Source organism: Watersipora subatra, chromosome 6, assembly GCF_963576615.1.
Source record: "Watersipora subatra chromosome 6, tzWatSuba1.1, whole genome shotgun sequence".
In the NCBI taxonomy this organism is placed as follows: domain Eukaryota; kingdom Metazoa; phylum Bryozoa; class Gymnolaemata; order Cheilostomatida; family Watersiporidae; genus Watersipora; species Watersipora subatra.
Window position 1 is genome coordinate 13,883,927 of NC_088713.1, and position 26,285 is coordinate 13,910,211.

The window sequence follows — 26,285 nt, forward strand, 5'->3', positions numbered from 1 at the left end:
TGGCTGTTGCCTGAGCCGCATACTCCTCCTCGGGGTTGCCGTCATAGCTGATCTGACATTAACTCTGCGTCTTTCCGCATTTACAGTAGAGTCATTAACTGAGATTACAGGTGACCTGTTCCATACCATGTGCTGACCATTATCTCCCTCTATGATAACCTTTTGATCGCCATATTGGTTAGCTCTGACTACTGTGCCCTCCTGGCTGCTATCTCTCATCATAACACAATCTCCACCACACACTGCTGGAAGATCTTTTACCTTGGGATTGATATCGTGGTTCATCTTCATTCTCTCTTTGTAAAGCTCATTCTTGGCTTTAAACTTCTTATGATCGGGTAGCTTTGGCATTAGACTATCAGGATGTACTGCCACAGTTGTCTTCAGCATCCGTCCTATAAGCAATTTAGCGGAAGAGTATACTCCAAACTGTGGTGATGCTCTGTAGGCAAGGAGAGCTATATATGGATCTTTCTCCTTGTTGAGCAAGGATTTTACTGTTGCAACCGCTCTCTCAGCTACACCGTCGCCGCGAGCATACTTCGGGCTACTGGTGACATGGGTGAATCCATATGCTTTTGCAAATTTCTAAAAGTACTCAAATGAATACTGCGGTCCGTTGTCAAACACTAAACAATCTGGAATACTGTGCCGGGAAAACATACTTTTCATGTGGGATATGACATTCTTTGATGTAGTATCTCTACCTAGTAAAGCTATCTCAGAGTATCTTGAATAATAATCTGTCACTATCAGGTAGTTCTTTCTCTCTAGTTGAAACAAGTGAGTGCCTAACATTTGCCAAGGGCGATCAGGGGTAGCGGAAGGTCTCAGGGGTTCGTATGTTATATTCAATTTTCTCTTACACACTTCACAATTAGTTATCTGTACCTCTATTGCCTTTGCCATAGACGGCCACCACAAACTGTTTCTAACCCTTGATTGGCCTTTAGTAATGCCTAAATGTCCCTTGTGTATATCCTCAAGAACCTGACTTTTCTGGGATAGGGGAACCACCAATCTCATGCCTAGCATCAGCAGTTCCTTGTTCATAGTCAGTAGTCCTCGCCTTTCAAAGTACGGCCTCAGGAGTGTGTCCATGGATGAAAGGTAAACTGGCCAACCCTGTTCAACATAATGAATAACCTGTCTCAAAGTTTCATCTTCCCTTTGTTCCACTTTGAATTTCTCCAACCTGTCGCAACTTCCATTCCAATGCACACTCTCTTGTATGTAGCTCTCAATCATTTCTACTCGTACTATATCACTCTGTTCTGGTTCACAATTGTTATATTATGATAGTGCATCTGCTGCCTTGTTGTCAGTTCTACTCACATATTTGATGTCATAGTAGAATCTCTGTAGTCGCAATTTAAAGCCTTGAATTCTGGGAGGCAGCTTATCTAGAAACTGATCACCGAACAAAGGAAAGAGGGCTTTGTTATCTGTTTCAATCGTTACATCTTTCATTCCTAAGACATAATGAGAAAATTTCTCCATTGCCCAGCACACTCCTAGCGCCTCATTTTCTATTGCTGCATAACGTTGCTCAGTTTCACTAAGGGATCTATTAGCCTCCGCCACTAGCTTACGGGTGCTGTCACTTTAAAGTTGACTCAAAGTAGCTCCTAGTCCTTGATTGCTGGCGTCTGTGGCCACAAATGTGGGCTTTTCTGTACTGTATGGAGCAAGGATGCTTGGTTTGCTGAACAGCTCTTTGACTTCTTGAAGTGCACTCCCCTGCGCATAACCCCAGTGCCATTCAATACCTGTCTTCAGCAAAGCCCTCAGAGAGGCACTTTTCTCAACCAGCTTCTCTGAGAAGCGTGCATATTGATTTGCAAGACCAAAGAAACTTCTTACAGCTGTCACGGAAGTGGGTGTGGGAAAGTCTTGTATTCCTTGTAGTCGCGGTCCAGCGCTTATACCCTCCTTGGAGATGATATACCCAAGAAACTCCACACTTTTTTGACAAAACTTACATTTTGACTTATTCAGTGTCATACCCGTCGTCTTGATTGCGGCCAGGGCCAGCTCCAAACTTTCGTCATGTATCTCTTCCGTTTCTTCAAATACACACACATCGTCCATATGAACTATCACTTTTTCAATCCCATTCAGTATTCTATTCATTTCTGCTGAAAATATTTCCGAGGCACCACAAAGGCCTTGGGGAAGTCTTTCATACATGTATCTGCCCTTATCAGTCAAAAAAGTAGTCAACTTTTTTTACTCTTGCCTGAGTGGTATCTGAAAAAATCCACTGTTAGCATCAATTTTTGAAAACTTTACACCGTTTCCCAGACTAGCAAGACTGATCTCTACAGTAGCCATTGGATGAATTTCCCTCATCACATATTTGTTAAGTTGGGTTAAGTCTGTACAAATTCCAACTTTGTCTTGGCCATTTTGGTACAACGACCATTGGTGCAACCCAGGGTGTTGCTTCAGTATTTGGAGTGATGACTCTATCTTTCACCATCTCATCTAATGCTTGCTTCGCTTGTTTCTTTAGCGGAAATGCTATCGGTCTAGGGACGTGTATGGCAAAAGGTATGGCATCCTCATTTAGTGTGATGGAATGTTCACTCTTCACTTTTCCTAGAACAGCTGCTGGTCCTCATTCACATCACTCACTTCACATCTGTCAGCATCCGCTGATATGAACTGTAATGTTTCACAGGCTTTTCTGCTCAGAACTGGTGTCTGTAGATTCTCAACTACATATATATATTTTTTGTGGCAAATTTACCAGCTTGGATGCAGCATTTTATAACCCCTAAGCAATTTAACTGTGTTTTACCTGCTCCGTATAACCTTTTAGTTAAAGGCTCCAATCTCCCTTTGAAGTGATTTGGTCCACAAACACTTAGTGCAGCCCCAGTGTCCAATTTAAAGCTGGCTGTTTGCCCCTTCTTCAAGCTTGTGTCTACTTTGACTGTAGAATGCCATGCTCCTGTGTTGATGGATTCCACTAGGTATATTTCCCTTAAATAAACCTCCTCCTGAACCTCTGTTTCATCGTCTTTTAGAGCATTTATTTCTGCTCTTCCTCTGCACTGTCTGGCAAAGTGGTTAAATTCATCACAGTTTCTGCATTTTTGACCCATAGCGGGGCACCTTACTTACTTGCTATGATTCTTTCCACATCTGCCACAAAAGCCTCCACCAACTGTTTTTATTGCTGGTTTGGTTTTCCAGCTTTTTCTTTTACTCCTTACTACCTCAATATCTCCATCCTTGATTTCCTGCTTTTCTTGCTGTGGGGTTGCAGTCACATTTTTTAACTTGACTGCCATTTCTTGCACTCGAATTGCCTTGACAACGTACCCTAAAGTGAGCTTCTCATCAGGCTCTCTCATTAGCTTATCACAAAGCTTCACATCATCCATTCCAAAGAGTAGTTTATCTCTGATGAGTAAATCACTCTTTGTTTCAAAGTGTCACCCTTCAGCTAGCCTCTTCAGCCTCATAAGATATGCATTACATGACTCACCTGACTGAGTGCAGCCGTGGAATTGAAATCTATTCACTTTAGTTCCGGACCATGGGTTGCAATAATCTTGAAATTTCTTTAACACATCATTCAACTTCCTCCCCGCCGTTACTTCTTCTATCTCATGAATCAGACCATTTTCATCAGGGTCAGTTCTAAATTCTAGCTGTGAATTTACTTGCCTTACATATTCACCTACCACATGCCTGAACAAGGCAAGCTTCCTTTTTTCTGCAGCCTTGCTTGTTGGCAAGGCTGCAGAAAACAACATGGACTGCAAAAATATTTCTCATTAACTCAACTCAAATGGATAATTATGTCCCTTTGTGTAAGTACGGCTGTGATAGCCAACTAAGCAACTACTCATTAATTCGAAACATATTGTGCAAAGACTACAACAGCCGTACCAAGCAGCTTTCATGCTGCTCATACACTGTGTGGCTCTGCACTACACAGCTGGTGGCAGGTAATGAATTACTCTCTTATGCAACATCTTGTCATGATAGGTTGGTGCAGCATGTTATGATTACATGACCAGCTTGTATGCAAACTTTTTCCATAAAATTTGCCATTTGGGTGCTGCTTTTCTAGGGTCGGCCTATACGCGAGGAAGACTTTTATTCCAGAATCGGCAGTATTTTCATATTCTGGTCCTTCGATTGTTTGACAAAAAACTAACATGCAATTTTTGTTAGCACTTCTACATCAGTTTGTACTTGATACTAATTATAGATATATACAGAGATTCCTCCGATTTATTTATATCTATGATCTTGACTTGGTAAAAAACTACTTGATTCAAAATTAGTGTTTTTTCTATTGTAAATTACCTTTCAAATCACTTTATGCAACATGGAATTTGGCTTCAATTTGCTATTTCGTTTACTTCAACCACACAAAAAATTTCACACATTGCACTATCTTTATCACTACAATTCAAATACATGTAGCTCTAAGAAATTTTTTTCTGTTCTCATGCAAAGATATGTTATGTATTGACGAGCTTTAATGTTGTTTCATTCCTTCACTTATAAAAATTGCAAAAAACCTCCAGCAGCACTCTCCAACCTAGTAGAACAATTCCAACCTTCAATACCTCATCTGTAGATTGCTGCTATAGCTAAACTCTGTTCACTTACCACTTCATAAAATTTTATGAACTTTTTTTATATGTTGAGAACCCCTTTTTAGGTTAGTTAAAGTGCATTGCATGTTTTATCGCAAGCAAAACAACTCCTTAGGGAAACACAGACTGTAAGGAAACTAATATGTTTTTATTAGTGTGTATAATTTCTAAAGAAGTAACAACATGTTCAACAGACGATATCACTCAAGACTATCACTTACAAGCAAAGCGTTTTCGGCAATCAAGGAAAGCATGTTTGAATAACAATATTTCTAAACCATAAAAAATGTGTAATTGAACAACATAATGAAGTTTAAGTAGTCATCACATATCATTCTGGAACAACTATACTAAATATGTTATATGTCTACCACTAGATTACTACAGGCTTCATGTACTTGCATGTTAACATGAGATGACATTATTGGGCAGCGTGAATAAGTTCTGTGACTTCAGGAGAGGCAGTGCTTTACCCTTTCATCGCCTCATCATCTGTATTAGTGGGTTCTTCTTCTTCATACATTTGCTCTAAAGTAGCCAAAGTTCAAAAATGTTTTTACAGTTTTGAAGGAAAGTATCAACACTAAAAATTATCAAATTTGAGTTATAAACTGATTTTAAACAAACCTTAAAAGTGGACTAGCAACAAAGTTCGCATTACAGTTATTTGGTATCAAAAAATTCACTGCGTCTTACTCTGCTGTGTTGCAGGTGCAAAATATGTAGAAATGTGATTACAAGCTCATAAAAGCTCGAAAACTAACAGTTAATTGCCGCCATCACGAAACCGTCATAGATTGAAGTCAGTTTATTTCTTTGGCGTAGTCACTAAATTTGGTTATTGTTATGTCACGTGATGTTCTATGAAAGGTCAATGGAAGGCTCAATATAAAACTTTTCGTACCAGTTTTCGCACTTTTCGCACTAGTTTATGACGAACACTTTAGGTTTTACTAAAAACCCCGTATCAAATATAGATGCTCGCTACTTTACAGTTTTGTTTCGGCTTGGTCTAATCGTCTAGTCGTAATCTGATCATGTGACCCATATTTTGCGAATAATTTCTGCAACATTTTTTGATTATCACAGGTGACCAACAGGCTTGTCATGTTGATTATATGATGATATGCACTCTTTCGAGCTAAGGTTAAACAATAAGATATCAGTGCTGAAAGTGACAGCATTACAATGACGATAAAATTGACGCGTAAGAACAATAGACATGGTTTTTTGAATGCATGAAGTATATTGGTGAAAATATTTCGACAGATCAGGTTGTGCGAAAGTGTAAACAGATGCCATATTATACAAGTACGTCCCATTTGAGCAGTTTTGGAAAGAGGTTCTAATCTATGGTGGTTTCAGGATGGCGGCGATTAACTGTTTGTTTTGCAGCTTTTAAGAGCTTTTAATCACATTTCCACTTGTTGGCACCTACAACACAGCAAAGTAAAACATAGTGAATTTTTTGATACCAAATAACTGTAATGTGAATTTGGTTGCAAATAAACCTTTAAAGAGGTAAGATAGTTAAAAACCTCTAACATAACAATACATATCTATAAACTATTAAATACTTTAAAAATTCTATGAATTCTAAAAAACTTATGGTAAAATACAGATCAGCAAGAAATGACTCTAATGTCACAAAATAAGCCAACTTACTATGAGAAAATGAAAAAATCCTATGTATGAGCTAATAGCAGCTGATCACACTATATATCTCAGCTAGAAAAATAAAATAATTAGAACTTTCTGTAAGTAACGCTCATAATCTGCATCAACAAAAATAGTACAGAACTTTCCTAATATTTAGGTTTGCTTGAAATTTGCACAACCCCACTCTAGAAACCTGATTATGCATATACATGGAATAGTATATATATTTAGGTTGACTTATAAATATATATCTTTACACATGTTTCGTTGTATATAAAACATTAACATAATATATAAATACATATATATTTTAAATCTAGAATCTTGCGCATATAATTTTGCATATGATCCAGCTTCCTCTTGTAGAAGTTGGCTTCCCTATCAGTTCTGCTTTTCCGATGGGAAGTTCAGATGAAGTAGTCACAGGTTTTCTGGAATGTTGCCCTATAAATAAAAGTGCATAAAGTCAATGTTTACCATGTTATGTTTATAAAAATCTTTGTGCTTAGAATGTAGTAAAAGCATATTTGAGACTATATAGGAATTCAGGTTTTTGGGTTAAACTCCTAATGATTAGCCTCTTGAAAGTGAAAATTTTCCAAGCAACAAAAAAGCATTTCTTTTAGGAAAATGATATTTTCAATTAAAATATTTGTGGCAGAATATACAAAAAACTGTTGTTTGGGTTAAATTCTTAATATTTAGTAAAGTATAACTTAGAGCTTCAGTCAATCATTCTATTTTCACTAATTAAAATAAATCATATTGTGTAAGCAGTACCTGTGAAGCTAATGTTGCGTTTTAAAGTTTGGGATGGTTTAATGGCAGTCTAAAATTATATTTTACAAGGAATATTTTTAGCTCCAGATGCAAGACAATATCCAGCGCTTGCACTGGGATAATAAGGTTTTTTGTTACAGTAATGGTTTTCCATAATGCCAAAACTGAGGCAGCATTTTCTTAGTAATTTCAAACATTATATTCAAAACATTAATTATAAACCCGGCATCAACTTTTGCTCTTTCTTGACTACGTGTACTACAAAATTCACTTGCTGATTTGGGACATGTTTAGTGTACTATCATTTGCTGAAGGAGTAATGCATCACCATCAAAAGAAAATACAATTGGTCAATTGCCACTTCGGTAGTTGCCTATATATATATATATATATCTATATATATATATATATATATATATATATATGTATATATATATAAATATATATATATATATGTATATATATATATAAATATATATATACATATATACATTGACTTTCTCAAAGTCTGTGAGGCAACTTAGTTGTTTCATGGCAGGAAGTCAACTCTCATTGGTAATGGGATCTGTGTCCCTCGCCTAAGCTCTGAGCTGCACTGATGAGGCTTCAATAGCCGATACAGTACTGTCTGTAGCATGAGTATGTATATATATATATATATATATATATATATATATATATATATATATATATATATATATATATATATATGTGTGTGTGTGTGTGTGTGTGTGTGTGTGACTCCTATTTTGTGTATGTAGAGAAAAAAATGTTTATAAATTTGACATCTAATAATATAATTTGTATAACATTACATGTGTTCATCTAAAAATATACCCAAAAATTGTTTGACATTCAGATAGTGTATAAATATACTATATATACTAGGTATACATGTAGTATATATATACATATATAAATAGACAAATAGATATATATGTATGTATATAAATGCATACAATATATATATGCATTGTATGTATGTATGCATATGTATATATATATATACACATATACATGTATATGTATATGTGTATATATATATATACATGTATATGTATATATATATAACTTTCTTAAAGCCTGTGAGGTAACTTAATTTTCTAAGTTGCCTCACAGGCCTATATATTTATATTCTCTATGAATATATATATATATATATATATATATATATATATGTATACATATATATATATATATGTATATATATATTTATATATGTATATATATATACCTATATATATATGTATATATATATACATGTATTTAAATATACATATATATATTTATATATATATACATGTATATATATACATAGGTATATATATAGATATATATACATATATATATATAAATAAATATATATTCCAATGTAGTGTGTTAAAGCTGCCAAATAGTGCTCAATGAGTGATCAGAGCCTAAATATAAAATTTATTCATGTAAAACCTTAGATAAAAAACAACTTCATTACTATTAGTTTCATGTCTGTTACGCAGACAATCATCAGATAAAATTGTTTTGGTCCAACTGAGTTATATATGTAAGAGAAGTGTAATTACTATAACGGCTGATAGCTATGTAATTGCATTTCGTAGTGTGTATTTAGTTGAATGTCGGCATGTGGAAGCTAGCTCGTTACGCTTGTTGAGTGAGCTCATTTCTGGTTTTGTGAGGATGATGTACTTTTCTGATACGCACAGGTTACAACGCTTGGTGGCTGGGTCGTATGGCCTTGCGTGTTGAACGATTTTCCATTTAATTGTATACGGTGTGTTCAGGCCTTTTAGCTGCCAGATGTAGTTACTAAGCTCTGTGGCAGATTGCTTGTCCTGGTGCCTGAAATATGATATGTGGCCGCTGAGTCGTGTCTTAACTAAATTTTTCTAAATACACACTACGAAATGCAATTACATAGCTATCAGTCGTTATAGTAATTACACCTCTCTTACATATATAACTCAGTTGGACCAAAACAATTTTATCTGATGATTGTCTGCGTAACAGACATGAAACTAATAGTAATGAAGTTGTTTTTTATCTAAGGTTTTACATGAATAAATTTTATAAATAAATATATATATATACCTATATATATATATATATATATATGTATATTTACATATAGACATCTATATATGTATATATATACATGTATCTATATATGTATATATATAAATATATATATATAATCTCAATGCTCGACAATGGTCAGGTAAACTTATATATAAACACTTGCATATATAGATGAACATATGTAAATATATATATATATATAATTATGTACACATGCACGGATAAAACTACAGACTTGCGGATCTATATAAATATATTTACATATATAAATATATAATATAATACTTATATATATATATATATTATTATTATTCTCTCTATGTTCTTCTTATACATATTTTACTGTATATGATTAGCCACCTTCTGTAGGAGTGTGCTTTTTTGCCAGCACAGTTTCTTGTAGTCTGGAACTTCTGGGCAACATAGAGATAGATTCCCGGAAAGGAGGCTCTAAAAGTAAAAATTTACAAAGCCAATGTTTACCATCCTAAGGTTGTTAAAATACTTTTGCTCCGAATGTAGCTAAAGACATATTTCACAATATTTAGGAATTCATCTATTTGGTAAAACTACTAATAATCTACTTTATAAACGGCAAAAAATATTTCTGTATATTTGTGTGTGCGTGCGTGCGTGTGTGTGCGCGCGTGCATGTGTGTGTGTGCGTGCTTGTATTAGTCCACCTTACAGAGCAATTTTTCCTTTTTTCGACTCGATCGAATGAAAGGAGCTGAAGTAATAAGAGTAATGAATTTAAATTACCGTATTTTTCAAACTATTAGCCGCTATTTTTTTTGATGTTTTGAGCCATGCAGGCTTATTTAGAGGCTGCGACTATTCTGTGGCTTTTTCTTCCACCGCTAGCGTGCCTTATATCCAGTTAGTAGGCCTCTAACGATGAAAGAAAAAACGAAACGATTCTTAATGGTACTGTTCCGTTAGGCACTGGGTTAATAAGCATCGGTTATGTAGTAAAATATAGGTAATCAAATTTAATACAAAATTTAATACGCTACGCTAATTTTTTCTAGCTTTGAGTACTCTAACTTACTACTACGACACCTTTAAAACAAGGGTTTTTGACTCATGGTAGATTACCTTCACAGCTATGAAGCCGAAGTCGGGTGTTAAAAATGCTATTCTGGTTATCAACAGCATCAAGTTTCTTTTGACAGACTATGGAGGTAGCATTTTCTCCATTGTTTGGATGAACCATTTTGTATCTATTTCCGCCTTCATGATTCTAGATTGAGTAGAGCCACAGTTTGTTTTGCGTTTTTATGTTTTAAAGGTGATCAAACAATAACAAAATTTTTCCTACTTTAAAATATAGTTACACAAACTAATTATGTTGTGGCACTCACTAGTTTTAACTCAGAGAGGCGCTCTTTACCAACGTGTTATCAAACTTACTCATCAGGCAAGCGTTAACTGCACCAAATATTGTGGCTGTAATAGCACTAGAAACCGATGAGTCAAATTGCATCTATTCATTAAGATCCAATGACTCCTAAATAGTAATCAAACTTGAATTTTTTATCCCAAGTTTTGTCATGAAATAAGCATAAACTCTTTTCAAGTTTCAACTCTGAGACCAGCAATTTGGTTATACTTCTGATTTTGAAAGCTGTAGCATGGCTCTCCTGCATCTACCTCTAAATATGTTATAGCATGACATTCCTTGGCATGTTTCTGTGGGCAGCACACGTTTATCTTAAAACTAATTGATGTCTACCATGATTTCTATTATTTTATTCAGATGCGGACTACGGCACACATAATCTAATGACGATAACAATTTTAGAGGTCACTGAAGCATATGGGAGCCATACAAGAGACGATGCATCTATTATCACTCATATTCGGTCTACAACATTGTACCCGGTTACCTCATTGCCTCCAGTGAAGGAATCTACAGATAAAGTTAGGTTACATAAAATAATTTTGACAGTTTCACTAATTAAAATGTTCCTCACCGTTGTAGCGGCGACCATTGTAAAAACGGCAATCAGGCAGTCTCAAATTAATAAGGACTTAGTGACAAGTTTTGAGATACTATAAGGTAAGTTGTACGAGACATTATTTGAAACTTGGAATATTTTGACATGACGGGTGTTCATGTCGATTGGTTTAGGTTTTGTGTCTGCCGCTCATCGGATTGGTGAGATATTAAGATGTACACTTTATTTTTACATTTTGCTATGTTGACCTTTGTTGTTTTTGTGTTTTCGTTTTTGTGTGTGTGTAGCCTACGGCTTGCCTTCGACAATATCTCACTGAAGGACACCAGTGGTGTGGCCTGTATGTGATATAATTTTTTCTCCTGATAACAAGACACAGTTTTTAGAGTCATTAGTTAACATGCCCTCCCGCTAACTAATGGCTCTAAAACTGTGCCTTGTGTCTAAAAGACAAATTTAGTTAATGCCTTGAAATACAACAAGTCTTTGAGATATGATCATATGAGCCAGTTTTCAATGACCCTTACATTGCCAAGTATGCAAACACCTGCTTTGGAAAACAGCATTGCTTGGTGTTCTCATATTAGTTTGAAAAAAATAGGCAAAATTTTTGTGGAACAGAGGTCAAAACTGACAAATGGTAAAATTAAAGAGAGAATTCAGTGAATTGAAAAATTATGACATTATTAAAAATTTTAAATAGTTTCCTTTTGTAAGTTTGCTAATAGCTCAATTGACATTACAACTGAATAAGGAATAAAGACTAACAAAGATGTGAACTCTCCTTCATCCACTCAATTTGATTATAGTGTCTTAGTATATATTTAACCTACTCAAACTAATAATTTGGAAATTTTTAGTAATACTCCCTTCAGTCCAGGGCTTAATTCAGACATGTATACATGTTCAGGTTGGGACTTTCAGCCAAAAATCATAGGTGTGCCCTGATAACTACTCATTGATACCAAGATGTAAAATACATAACATTTGCAGTAAGTTTTTGACTGGATATCTACATCTATATAGCTTTATTAATAATACAGTAGCAGCAGAAAGTGTGTCACATCTATTTATAGCTGTGGCACACTTCCTCTGATTTGATAAAAGTTTACCAGACTTCATAAACTACTTCTAACTTTGTGTGAAAATCTACCGGGATAAAAGACTCATCATTAGTAGTTTCAGAGTCAAACAAAGTCAAGCTACTAAAGATGACAACAAACTAAATTGGAGTTTGATTTTAAACTTGGTAAAACATAAATACTGTCACACCTCAAAATACAGTAAGGAGGTTGTTTAAAAATTTAATGTTACTTTTAAGGCAATGCAGCATAATTGCATCACACGTTTTTACTACTGCACAATTTTGTAGTATACATGCAGCGCTGTAATAACTTTTGCTATTGAACAGTAATTAGTATTGGTGCTATAAGAGTATTGCTAGTGCACATTTCGTGTTAATCTGTACATACAAGAACCGCAATTTTCATGAAAACCCGTCACAGAGTCAAGTATTGATTTTAGCTTCACGCAATCCTTACACAATTGCAAAATCTTAATGCTGCTCAAAGAAAAAAATTTAAGTAGACAAACCACATGAGGCTAAAATTTTTGGCTGATGGTTGATGGTCAATAGATAATTATTGCATGTTTCTGTGTGCAGGATGTGTTGGATTTTAGGTTTCATGGAAGTAAATGCGAGGTAGAAAGCAGTGAATATGTTGAATTAGGAGCACAGTTGCATGATCAGTAAATGCCTACAATGCATTAAAAAAAAATTAACGCACTGTAAATTACTACATTCTGCATAGTAATGATGCAGCACAATGTGGAATAATGTACAATGTACAATGTAGAATAACTTGGTTTGATGGAGTAGATTGAAGTGGCTGATTACTGAACTGAGCTGTACCTCCTGTGGGGTGCTTCTTTAGAAGGTCAAAAAATGTAACGTAAATGCAGGTATGTAGGCTTGGCAAGCTTTTGAGCGCTGATGGATATTCTTCAAAGTTGTTTCCCAACAGAAGCAGTTGTTTCAGATTCTTCAGCATCTCAAAACTACAAATATAAGTTTTATTTACACTTACTGCAGTAAAAATGTAAACTTACTGTATGTTTATTTTTCACTAGCTTATTTAGCTCAACCCTTCTAGCAAATTCTATGCGCTGGTTTAACCAGTAGAACTGGATATCAAAAGACTTGCTATTAGTTCAACTAGCATGCTTATAGCCATATATTATTTATTTGTTGTGCATGTCAATTAAGATTTCTTTTTTCTCATAGGAAAGATTTTTTTTTAATTCAATTTTAACTTTGTCTGTTTACTGTTAACCGCTTACAACAATGCTTAAAAAACTATTTGCTAGATTTGGCCAAATGTTATGAAATAGTAGTGCTAGGTAAACTACATTTTCAATTCATTTGTGAGAATAAATATGCAGTATTTTTATAGAATTAAACAGTATAAATGTTAGTATGATGTTCCTTTTTTCGCACAGTCACTAATTGTGTTTGACATTGAAAAGTGACCCTGGCATATGAAGAGTGTACATGCTAAATTGCAAAATATTTTGCAAAAAACTAAAACCTGTGCATAATATTAGAAAGGAACTTGATTGTTTTAAAAACCAAATGCACAGCCAAGGTTAAAGCAATATAGTCTACAAGAAAACAAGTGAGGGAAAAAATCAAATGAAATACGCAAGATTGATATGATCAATTTTTATTTGAAACAAACTACTCTCGTTAAAAGTATTTTCACTTCAGGATAATATATTTGGCTTTGAAAAAATATATTTTTAAAAGATGAACGCTTTATAGCAAATGACTGTGAGTTATATCTATTCAATCCTGTTTTGTTTGTAAAACCTGTTCTTGTTATTTTCAAGAGAAGCCAAATTATATTTAGTTTTTGAAACAATTTTAGCCCTTTACATAACTTTTTGTAGTGTTGAGCAAACAGGCATAAGCAGTTGTATTATAGGGACGAGAAATAGAACTATACTCAGATGGTTTTGCCCGAATGAATATTTTAAGAATATTATTGCAACAAACTGTTTTTTGAGAAAAGGACATTTTTGGTGAAAAATGTCTGCAAATTTTATACTTACTGCAAAAAATGCTTTGCTGTAAGCCTAAAGGCATTGAAAAGAAGTGATTAATATCATGTTTATATATGAGCGATGTAATGTACTCTTATGCATCTTTCTTGAATCTACAAACCAAAGTGACACTCAGAACTAGATTTTTTGTCACTGAGTTATTAAAGTGTGACACTCGACTTGCAAGATCGGTTAATATGCCAAGACCAGCCAGATCTAGGTGAGTAAACAAAATGACTTTCTTCGACAAATTTATATTTCTACTGAGTTATTATGATTTGGTCAACATGGCATTAGAGAAGAAAACAAAGATTTGCTAAAATAACAGTAGATGAACACTTGATATTCTACTTTAAATAAAAAAAATTTCATTCTTGGAAATCAGCAGCAAACCATAAAAAATGTCTGCATTGCATAGCTACCTGTAAATGTTAAAAACAAAAGAAGATGTCCTTCTTTCAACTTTTCATATTACTTAAAGTGGTCTACTTCTGTTTCAATGCAAGCTCAATGAACAAAGTTCCTGCTAACAATAGAACGTCCTAGACAGCTACATTTAATTTAACAGAAAAACTGTCTTTGATGCAACCACATCATTATTTGTACCATTTGGTGGACAATTTTCTACTGATCAATTTCTATTAGGGGCTTGTAAAAACTAAATTCAGTGAATGTCAAAGTGGTTTGTTAGAGGTGGTATTTAATTAAAGGGTGTAATTTATGTTGAATGTTAACCTTATCTGTTTAATTTCAGCCTGCCTTTTAATGCTTTTGGTTTAGCTGCTAATATTTAATTTGCAAAATAGTTTTGTAAATTAAATAGTACATTTATTCATGCATATTAGAACCGTCACAATAACCACATGATCAATTTTTTGAAATAAAATAGGTTTCAAGGCACTACATTTCTATTTGAACATTTTTATATATTTTCCAATTATTATTTAATTATTCCCAGTTCACATAGATGCCTGCAAGAAATTGCAACAATGTTTGGAAAAAACTCAAATGAAGAATATCATAGAATATTTCTTCGTGTTAGCACTGAATATTTAGGCTTTTGATTGTGTACATAGCCTAAAACCTTAATCCGCACTCTATGGCACTGTATTTTCAACCCTTCCACTATCGTGGCATTTTATTAAAGGTGACATTAAACATATAGAATATGCTTAGTTATTGACTAAATTGCCAAATATTTAAAAAGTTAATTTTAATGCTTTTATGGTTAAAGAGATGCTAATTTTACCAATATTTTGCACTATCCATTCAGTGGAGTGACATCAGTGCCATTGGCCTCAGCACTTTTGCTAAACCGTTTTACATTTGTGTGGAAATATCAGACCAAATTAGAAAAAAACTACTTCGGATAAAACATTAGACAGATACAGTTATTAATTATTTAAATTGTGTAGTTTTTAACATTTCAAAAAAGACATGAAACTTTGCGAAGCATAAAACGGAGTTTGATACGCTATAGCAATGGCTAAAGTTATGTCATGCGGTGTTCTTGAACAGTATTCTCGTCATTTACCATAACACTTCAACTTTTTAAATCAGATTGTAAACCACATCACAAACCACATGAATCTGAAGACAATGGATATGATTTAGATTTTGGTGAAGGAATCAGAGTGTAGCTCTGGTTATTGTGGCAATCGATTTTTTCAGGTACATCAACACTAAAACCTTAGCAACCACTACAGCAACAACATAAGAATTAACTGTTATCGATGCATCCACACCCTTATTAGTACCATTTTGTGGACAATTTTCTTCTGATCACTTTCTATTACAAGTTCATGAAAACCAAACATAATGCATGTAGTTAGGGAGTTTTCTGGCCTTTACTTTGGCATGATCTGGGCTGTTACATAATGAAAAGAGAATAAGTATGGGTTCGTTCACTTTTATTAAGGAAGGAAATTTGATTAGTCGAAGAGCGTACGACTATTGCTCTGTACAACTGTGTAGGCACACTTCTTTATATACATTTGTATCACCCGTTCTGGATAATGGAACCGAGTAAAAATTGTATGACAAAAAATATAAATGAAGTCACTAACGCATTGGGATGGCTATAATACACTAACAATTTGCTAGTGATACAATATAAACAAAAGCAAAACACAATAGCACTACTGGGCTAACAAACAAATTAGTGATGATACCATATTATAGAAAGAGCAAACACAACATGCAAGATGTATATATGAGTATTTATAATAATAATAAAATAATATTTATAATAATAAAAATATTTTTTCACAAACAGATTTTTGTGGAGAGAAAACTCAAAAAGATTTGCTTGTATAGGTGGATTTTAATAAACAGGCACCCAAAAGTATTTTACTAAACGAGTATCTCAACGCAAAGTTTTTTGACTGACCTGCTTGGTAATTTAATCAGCTGGCAGCGAGACAAGTCATGGCCTAGCGTCCACCACAATTTCAAAGTGGTGGTCGATTCGTGGTGGTGTTTAAATGAAGGGTGCTGCTGTATCTTTCAAACTTATTCCCATAGCGATGCCCTATTAGATGTAGTGTTTAAATAAAAGTATTATTTCAATACACCTTTTAATGCAAATGTTTTTTAAAACTTTTATTTTATTTTTTGATGTATTTTATATCGTTTTAGAATTAAGCAATGGGATACGCTACAATCCAACAAAAAATTCACCTACTCTAACGGAATGCACTTTTTTGATAGACTAAAAATAAGCAAAAGTTTAAATCATAACAGGCAAATTATTATCACATTATTTTATACTAAAATTTCACTGTTCCAGTAAACTATTTGTATTCAAAACAAAACAAAGCTACCTATAAGCAAAGCGTGAAATACTTGTTTGAACAAATATAAGCTTGCTTCTTGTCCCAAGCAGCAACTCGTTCACCACAGTGGCTCATCATTAAAATCGGTCTCTTGAATGACAGCGTTATTGTTGTAGACTACAACTTGATGAAAATTCAGTTTTGTACCAATAATATAATAACTTAGACCCCCAAAGATTTTTTACTTCTAAAAGCTTTGACAGTTACATTTAATTTTGAGAAAGTAAAATTCATGTAGATTCTAGTAACATGAACATGCTTGTTTCAAAATTCAAAACAAGACACCAACAAAGCATTAACTACCTAAAATGTTAAGCTAATTCTATGAAGATATTATACAATGCAATGCAAATACAATGCAAAAAATCGTTTGTTAAACTATTTCTGGCCACAAGCAGCCTGATGTCTACTACAGAAGCTGGTTCATCAATAAAAAATATTTTTTCACAAACAGATTTTTGTGGAGAGAAAACTCAAAAAGATTTGCTTGTATAGGTGGATTTTAATAAACAGGCACCCAAAAGTATTTTACTAAACGAGTATCTCAACGCAAAGTTTTTTGACTGACCTGCTTGGTAATTTAATCAGCTGGCAGCGAGACAAGTCAAGATACTCTAGTGACTCAAGCTTTACTATTTCATCAAGAGTATCAGGATCTAAAGGATTGTCACACAGGTCTAAGTTCCTCAGCTTGGTCAATGATGACAGTCTGTAACAGAGAGTTACAGCAACTGATTTTCACAACAAATAAATAAGCCTAAATAACAATATATGCAAGCTTTACATCTAGAAACAGTATGCTAGAATATTGTTTGTGTAGTCCAAGAATGTAATAGGCTAACATTGATGTCAACTCTCATCATTTTGATGAGTGATGCTAATCTGTTACTAAATATTGTGGCTGACCGCAATGAATTCCACTTTTTATATCAAGTATTATCTATATTCATTAGCAAAGCCTTTGGAAAAAATGATTTTCTATGTCATTAATCTATTCTAAAGATCTACCTTAAAGCATCAGTGTCTAATAAAATAATCAAGTAGCCTAGAGTCAATGTTTAGATAAGAGGAAACAAGTCTTTAACATTGGTAACACTGTTTTGCTAAAGTGGTTTTTAGGAATTTATGAAAAATATTACTGTCAATCATATAAACTCAACAAAGTGTAGTAAAATTGTAATAAAACATTTTCAGTGAATTCGAGTTACATGCATGATCCCATTTAAACAAAAGTAAAAATAATAGATGGCAAAATTACTATTAGAAAACAGAAAAAAAATTGTGGTTGAAATAGCTAACTTTAATAATTTAAGCATGCTTACCTAGATGCCCGCTAAAGGCACACACAGCCATATGCTGATACAAAAGACTAAAATTTGTGGAAATAAACTAGCTCAGCTCAAATGGTTGTTAAAAACAATAAATAGCTTGTGAGTAATACATATATTTGTTTAACAAAGTTCGGAGAGGCTTTGAACATTTACTAATTGTTTGTGTTGACTTCAATGCATTCCTGATTATGATCAAATCATGTAAAGTTTATCTGATTTTTAACCAAGGTTGCCCTAATTTGCTGTTACAATAGAAGTAGAACAAGTCTTTGGAACACAAAGCTCATATCAACAATTTTTACCAGTTTATTTTTAAGTGCATAAAACAATACGCATTGAAACTTTACTAAAGCAATTAATAAGAGCTCCTTACAGAACTACTTCCCCAGACCAAAAATTCAGAGGTTTCCAATATAATCATTTCAATGGTTATACTTTACTTGGAAAAAACTGCTTCAATTTTTCAAATACTATTACAGTTGCTTCATGTTTTTTTTTTCATTCTTTTTCAATACAGTGAGCAAATTTGGCACAATGAATTATAGTATTTTGGTTCCGCCTCCTGCTGCAATGGCTACTTTTTAATGTTATCCTCTGCATACGTTACAGCAAACTGCTTTATAGTCATACCAAAACTACAAGACTACAAAACTAGTAGACTACTAGTCGACTAGTTTTGTAGTAGTTTTCTGGTCGACTTGCAAAACTTGTTTTAAATAAATAAAAATATGTTGCAATGTAAAGAGCTATTACTTGTCTGAGAGTTATTATCAAGCGTTGATTTATCAGTAAGTTTTTTTGATCACTGGTTTTAAGAATAATCTTCTTAATGGCTAACTACTCATTTAATTTCACACTTGGTGACTCAAGAACAAAAATTATCAATGCTGAAAACTCACAATTTTTTACAATAAACCTGCATCATGATACAAGAGCATCAAAAAGTATATTTAGAACTATATAATGAGATGCATTTGTACTATTATCGTTAGGGTGATAGAGAAATAGCACACAAATAGTTAATTATAGTTTGTACTGATTACATTTTATGTTCATTTAAGTTCAGCTCAAATAATTAGCATCAAACCTCGCAAGATTGTTCGATTGAGTTTACGTAGATACTGACTTGAATGGAAGTTTTTTAAGGTCGCAAAAACTCAAGCTGAGCTTTTCTAATGACACCAGCTTTTCCATACCAACAAGTAAATCAGAACGCAGTTTATTCCAACTGATGTTCAACTCTCTTAGACTGGTAAGTGAAGCGAATCTGTAACAAAAAGTTGTAAATATCCACAAAATTGCTGGTATATTCAAAAAGAAGAAAGTATTATATGTTGGTTATATCTTTAGGTGACACCCACTAGTCAGTGTGTAAGGGTAGAAAGAAACAGTTTATTGCAATTGATATTCAACTCTAATATATTGATCAGTGAGTCAAATCTGTAATATAATATGATGTATGTATCACATATGGCTATATCTGCAATTTAAACTTCTGGTAGCAAAAAATAAAAGTGAATCTGCTGATCATAACACCTTTTACATATTTTTAAAACTGTCAGTAGGTCATGCTCATCTTGGTTAAAACATGAAGTATAATGTTGTTGTAATGTTATTTTTACATTGGAAGTCAGCTGTTGGGAATTGCCTGATCAGTTTATATTTATTTTAGATTTTCTGAAATAATAAAATTAAGTTTTTAGTTAAAATAGATAACATAAATTTCAAAATGCATAATTCAATCATAATTCAAACTAATTATGAGCTTTGTGTACTAAAGCATGACACGATTACCTGATTTTATCAACTAAACAAAGTACTTCATTGATGTTACTCAACAAGATATGAAATCAGTTGATTAATAAATAAAAAACAAATAGAAACCGTTAATGAAAGCTGATAAACAAAGTTTTATTACCTTAATAATGCTTTGAAATTTAGTGCATATTGTAAAATATTATGGAAATTTAATTCATCGCTATAGTAACAATGTGCTCATTAGTTGTAACAATGACAATACTTACTTGACTGGGGAAATAGAAAATGTATTATGTAAAAAGTTAATTATGTGAAATTTTATAGGTCAAAGAGCAGACAAACCAACTGATTGAAAATGCGTTTCGCAGTCACGAACTATTTATTTCTACAGCTGCCATAAAAATTTGTTTCTCAGCTCTCATCACCTAAGCATTACTGCTTATCACATATTCAAGTATGACTTGACTCAAAATTTAAGAAATAACCTAACTTGAAAACAGTAGCAGTCAATCATTCATTGACCTTTGTCATATTTCATTTGGAATTCAATTTCTAAAATAGTTTCTGTGAATTAATTACTCATTTAGTTTCACGATTGGTGACTCAAGAACAAAAATTATCAGCGCTATAGACTCACCACTGTTTACAATAAACATCTATCATGACACAAGAGAATCAGAACTGATATCCAGAGGCAACAAAGTAATGACCTTTATTTGTGCTATTATATTCAAGGTAATGGAAGCAATAGCAAACAAATAGTTAATTTTAGCTTGTTACTAATTGTGTCTTATGTTCATTAAACTTTGACTAAAATAATTAGCATAGAACTTTGCCAGGTTAATCTATTGACTGTACATTAATACTGACCTAATTTGAAACTTCTTCAAGAAACAATAACTCAAGTTGAGCTTCTCTAACAACACCAACTTTTCCATATCGACAAGCGAATCAGAGTCCAGTTTATTCCTGCTGATATCCAGTTCTTTCAGATTGGTCAGTGAATCAAAGCTGCAACAAACAGACATAGAGAACCATAATATCTGTAAAAGTAGTCAAACAGGTCATAGTAATACATGTAACTATATGACATTCAACTCTCTTAGATTGGTAAGTGAATCAAATCTGTAACAAACAGTCAAATTCTCATACTAAAGGTCAGCAGATGTTAGCTGTCTCATCAGCTTATATTCAGTTCAGATCTTTTTAAAATAATGTAATTCAAGTTTCAGATAAAATACAAAATATAACCTTTTACATGCGTATTTGTATCATAAACAACATAATTATGTGCTGAGAGCAAGTAAAGCATAAAACAGTTGCATGATTTCATCAGCTAAAATAAGTACTTTATAAATGTTACTCAACAAGCTATGAAGTCAGTTGATTCATGAAAAAGCAAGTAAAAATTGGTTTTGAAAGCTGATATAACAATGTTTCATTACCTTAAAATGCATTAAAAACTTGTATTGTAAATTATTATGGGAATTTAATTCAGTGATATACAATGAATGTTTTGATTAGTTGTAATAATAACGCTTCTTACTTGAAAGAAAGTTTATTATATGAAACGTACTTCATGTTTTGTGCTAAATGTTAAGAATGTCTGCATCTGTTTTTAGTTAACTTCACTTGAGCTAATTAATCTTTAACATTAATATATAATACTTGTGATCTGAGACATCACAGAGAGGGTTTACTGGAAAATAAAAAAATTGTTTCTAACAAATAAAAACTTATGTCGCAGCCTCCCGACCTATTTTTAAAAATTGAAATTTATAGATCGAAGAGCTGACCAAATATCTGTAAAAATGCATTTCACAGTCACAATGTGTTTATTAATACAGCTGCAATTAAGTTGTTTCTTACCTTTCATCAACTAAGCATTACTGTTTATAATATAATCAAGTATGACTTCACTCCAAACTCAAGAAATATCTTAACTCGAAAACAGTGACAGTCAATCATTCATAGAAACTTTGTCATATTTCTTTTGAAATTTAATTTGTAAATTAGCTCCTGTGAATTAATTACTCATTTAGTTTTCCACTTGGTGATTAAAGAACCAAAACTATCAGCGCTAAAACTCACCACTATTTATAATAAACATCTATTATGATACCAGAGAATCATAAATTATATTTAAAGGCAGCAATATAATAACTTGTATTTGTACTATTATATTTAGGGTAATAGGAAAATAGCGCACAAGTAGTTAACTTTAGTTTACTACTAAGTGCATTTTATGTTCAATAAAATTTGGCAAAAATATTTTGCATGGAACTTTGCTAGGTTTTTTGATTGAGGGTATATAGTTACTGACCTAAATGGAAGTTTATTCAAGTGACAAGAACTCAAGTCGAGCTTCTCTAATAACACCAGTTTTCCCATACCAACAAGTGAATCAGAATCCAGATCATTCGAGCTAATATCCAGCTTTTTCAGATTAGTCAGTGAATCAAAACTGTAACAAACAGGCAAATGGAACCATAATACCTCTAACAGTAGTCAATCTGGTCAGAGTAATACATGTAACTATCTGACATTCAACTCTTTTAGATTGGTGAGTGAATCCCTGACAAATAGTCGTAAATAACAACAATTTTGCCGGTATTATTCTATAAGAAGAAAGTTTTCTGTTTGTTTATAATTTTAGGCAACATCAACTTGTCAGTGTGTGAAGTGTAGAAGAAGAAATGTCATTGCATCTGATGTTCAACTATGATATATAGGTCAGTGAATCAAATCTGTAACACAATATGACATACTTACCAAATATGGTTATACCTACCATTTACATTTTAGTCATGAAAAACAAAAGCAAAACTGCTGATTATAACACTTTTCAGAAATCTCTAAAAGAGTCAGTAAGTCATACGTATCTTGGTTACAATATGAATTATCATGTTGTTTTCATGTGATTCTCACACTAATGGTCAGCAGTTATGAGCCAACTCATCAGTTTATATTCATTTTAGATTGCTCTGATTGCCTTGTAATTAAAGTGTCAGATAAATAACAACATAAAAACTTCAGATACATATTTTTATCATAAGTAAAAATATTTATGAGCTAAGCTTAACTTAGGTATAACGCAGTTACCTGATTTCATTAACTAGAAGAAGTACTTTATTAACTTTACCCAACAAGCTATGAAATCAGTTCATTCATAAAAAACAAGTAAAAACTGTGAATGAAAGCTGATATAACGAAGTTATATTACCTTAATAATTCAGTGAAGTTATTAACTATTGTAAATTATTATGGAGATCTAATCCAATGCTATATTGTGAATGCTTTCATTAGTTGTAGCAATATCCCTACTTACTTAAAAGATAGTTTATTATGTGAAACATGCTTTTGCGTTTTGTGCTAAATGGTAGGCATGGCTGTATATGTTTTCAGTTAGTTCCACAAGTTCTTTATTATTATTAATACACTACGCTCATGATTTGACACATCAAAGATCAGGTTTTAATGTAAAATAAACAATTTGTTATAAAAAAATAAAATCTCATGACGCAGCCTCAAAACCTTTTTTTTAAATTAAATTTTATTGATCAAAGAGCTTCCCAATCATCTGTTTAAAAAAGCATTTCACAGTCACAAGCTATTTATTAATGAAGCTGTAACATAATATGACTTATTTATCAATTATGGTTATACCTACCATTTAAACTTTTGGTCACAAAAATAAAAGGGAATCTGCTGATTAAAATACCATTTAAAAATTTCAAAGCGTTCAGTTAGTCATGCTTATCTTGGTTAAAACATAAAATATGATGTTGTTGTTATATTATTTTCACACTGAATGTCAGCAGTTGTGAGCTCTCTCATCAGTTTATATTCATTTTAGATCTTTCAAAAATAATGACATTTAAGTATCACAAAAAATACAATATATAAACTTTTGAATATTTATTTTTATATTTATAACTAACTATGAGCGTAAGTAGAGCATAACGAAATTACCTGGTTTCATCATTTAGATAAAGTCTTTATTAATGTTACTCGTCAAGCTATGAAATTGGTTGATTCATGAAAGGACAAGTAGAAACTGTTAATGAAAACTGATACAACACAGTTTTGTTACATTAATAATGCATTAAAAGTTAGTAAATATTGTAAATTCTTATGGAAATCCAATTCAGTGCTAAATTGTGAATATTTGCATCAGTTGTAACAGTGATACTACTTACTTGACTTGCGACATAAAAAGTTTATCATGTGAAAATTTCTTTGTTTTGTACTAAATGGTAGGATTGTCTGCATCTGTTTCAGTTAGTTTCATTCGAGCCAATTAAATCTTTATTAGTATTAATATATTATGCTTGTGATTTGAAAAATCAAAGAGCTGCTTTCACTAAGAAAATATACAATTTTTGTTTTAAACATATAAAAATCTTATGGCACAGCCTCCAAACATATTTTTAAATATGAAGTTTTATAGATCAAAGAGCAGGCAAACCATCTGATTAAAAATGCATTCCACAGTCATGAGCTATTTATTAATACAGCTGCCATACAAAAGTTTTCATAAATCCCATCACCTAAGCTTTACTGTTTATCACATGAAATTATTCAAGTATGACTTGATTCAAAACTTAAAAAATATCCTAACTTAAGAAAATGTCCCAGCCAATCATTCATTTGACCTTCGTCAGACTTTTTTTGGGAATTGTGTACCCCTACTGACAACTGATAATACCATGTAGCAGTAAATCAGAGTTTATATGGGACAGGTCAAAGATCTAAAGCTTGGTTATGCTCACTTGTTAAAGTTTAAGGATTTTATTAATGACTTTAATGTCCAAAATTTAATGGTGCCCAAATTTAGAAATTAAAAAAAAATAATATTTCATTCAAAATTAGTTGCATGCATCATCAATCCTAAACAAAGAGAAAAGATTTGAGTATTTAGATAAATTTTTGACCAATAGAAAGCTGAAGAGCATTAATTAATAAGGGAGTCTTTATTTAGCTATGAATGAAAGCTTCAAACTTGATGTTTAATAATTGTTGAGCTGTACCAGGCAGTTGAAGGCAACTAAAAGCAGCTCTAAGTATCCACAATATTGCTACACAACAAGACCAGCATAATTTAAATCAAAAAATATTTACCAAGATGACATACTAAGTCAGTGCTGTGCAACTGGTGGCCCTGGAGTTGCATGTGGTCCCAGAAACTTTTTATGCTGCCCCCAAACACCTTCTTAATCTTTTGTAATATTTAAAATATGCACTGCTGAATCAATGAAGATCACTGTCACAAGATGTCAACACAGTACATGTACCATACATGTCCATATCAAGACTAATAATGTATGCAAGCAATAACAGTATGAACAATTAAAACTGTTTAATCATTACAGGTACATGAAGTTGGGCGTTTGGAATTAGGAAATTGGGAAAGCCCAAAAACTCCAAAGGTTTTAATGATAATTAAAGATGGATGATCAGTTTATCAGATAGATTATCTTTTATTCAAAACTGTTATAGTGTAACAAAATAAATTTTGATTATGGAGACATGTGCAACGGTGTGTGGGTCCTAGTACTTACATATTTTCTACAGACTCTGTAATGTAAACTGAAATACAATCTCTCATTCCGGTGGTACACCATCTAAATAAGGACAAGACGAATTGAAATAAAAACTGAAAATTTATTTGAAACAACTTTAATTGAAAAAATCAAAAGCACGCATTATGCGCAGGTGTTTTTTTTGTGCCTGAATGGACATGGTGCATGGTGAAATTCCAGGAAAAAACTTGTCCATAATTACCCCTAAATTACAGCTCAGAAACTAAGTAAAACCAGTTTCACTAACTTAATAATAAGCCTTTTGTTATGAAAAATTGTACAATGTTTGATAAAGTTATTGTTCAGTTCAGTTCATGGAATAGAAGAGTCACAGAAATGTAATTTCCGGGAAATAAAAATTATTGGAAATTTTAGCCATGCAAAGGAAAGTTGCTGAGGTAATTGATTGCTAAAAGTCAATACTAATGTAAACTTATCCACCACTTGCCGTTATATTATGTTATTACACTTAATTTACCATTACGTTATTGTACAGCACGTGGCTGGCCGAAGCCACCCCGGGACTTTGTGGGACAGCTCGGATGAGCACTAGGGAAACCGCCACAGGAGACTTGGCACGCAT

The 26,285-nt window shown here is 32.8% G+C and overlaps 1 protein-coding gene across 1 annotated transcript; it reads right to left on the minus strand.

The window, feature by feature from the left end:
* Positions 1–3,443: 3,443 nt before the first annotated feature.
* Positions 3,444–26,285, minus strand: LOC137398056 (uncharacterized). The gene is made up of 7 exons (XM_068084158.1): positions 26,197–26,285; positions 22,444–22,584; positions 20,991–21,131; positions 19,489–19,629; positions 17,600–17,740; positions 13,008–13,153; positions 3,444–3,751 (listed from the first exon to the last, which is right to left on the minus strand). Exons 1-7 carry the CDS (start codon positions 26,283–26,285, stop codon positions 3,444–3,446), a joined length of 1,107 nt encoding a protein of 368 aa, XP_067940259.1.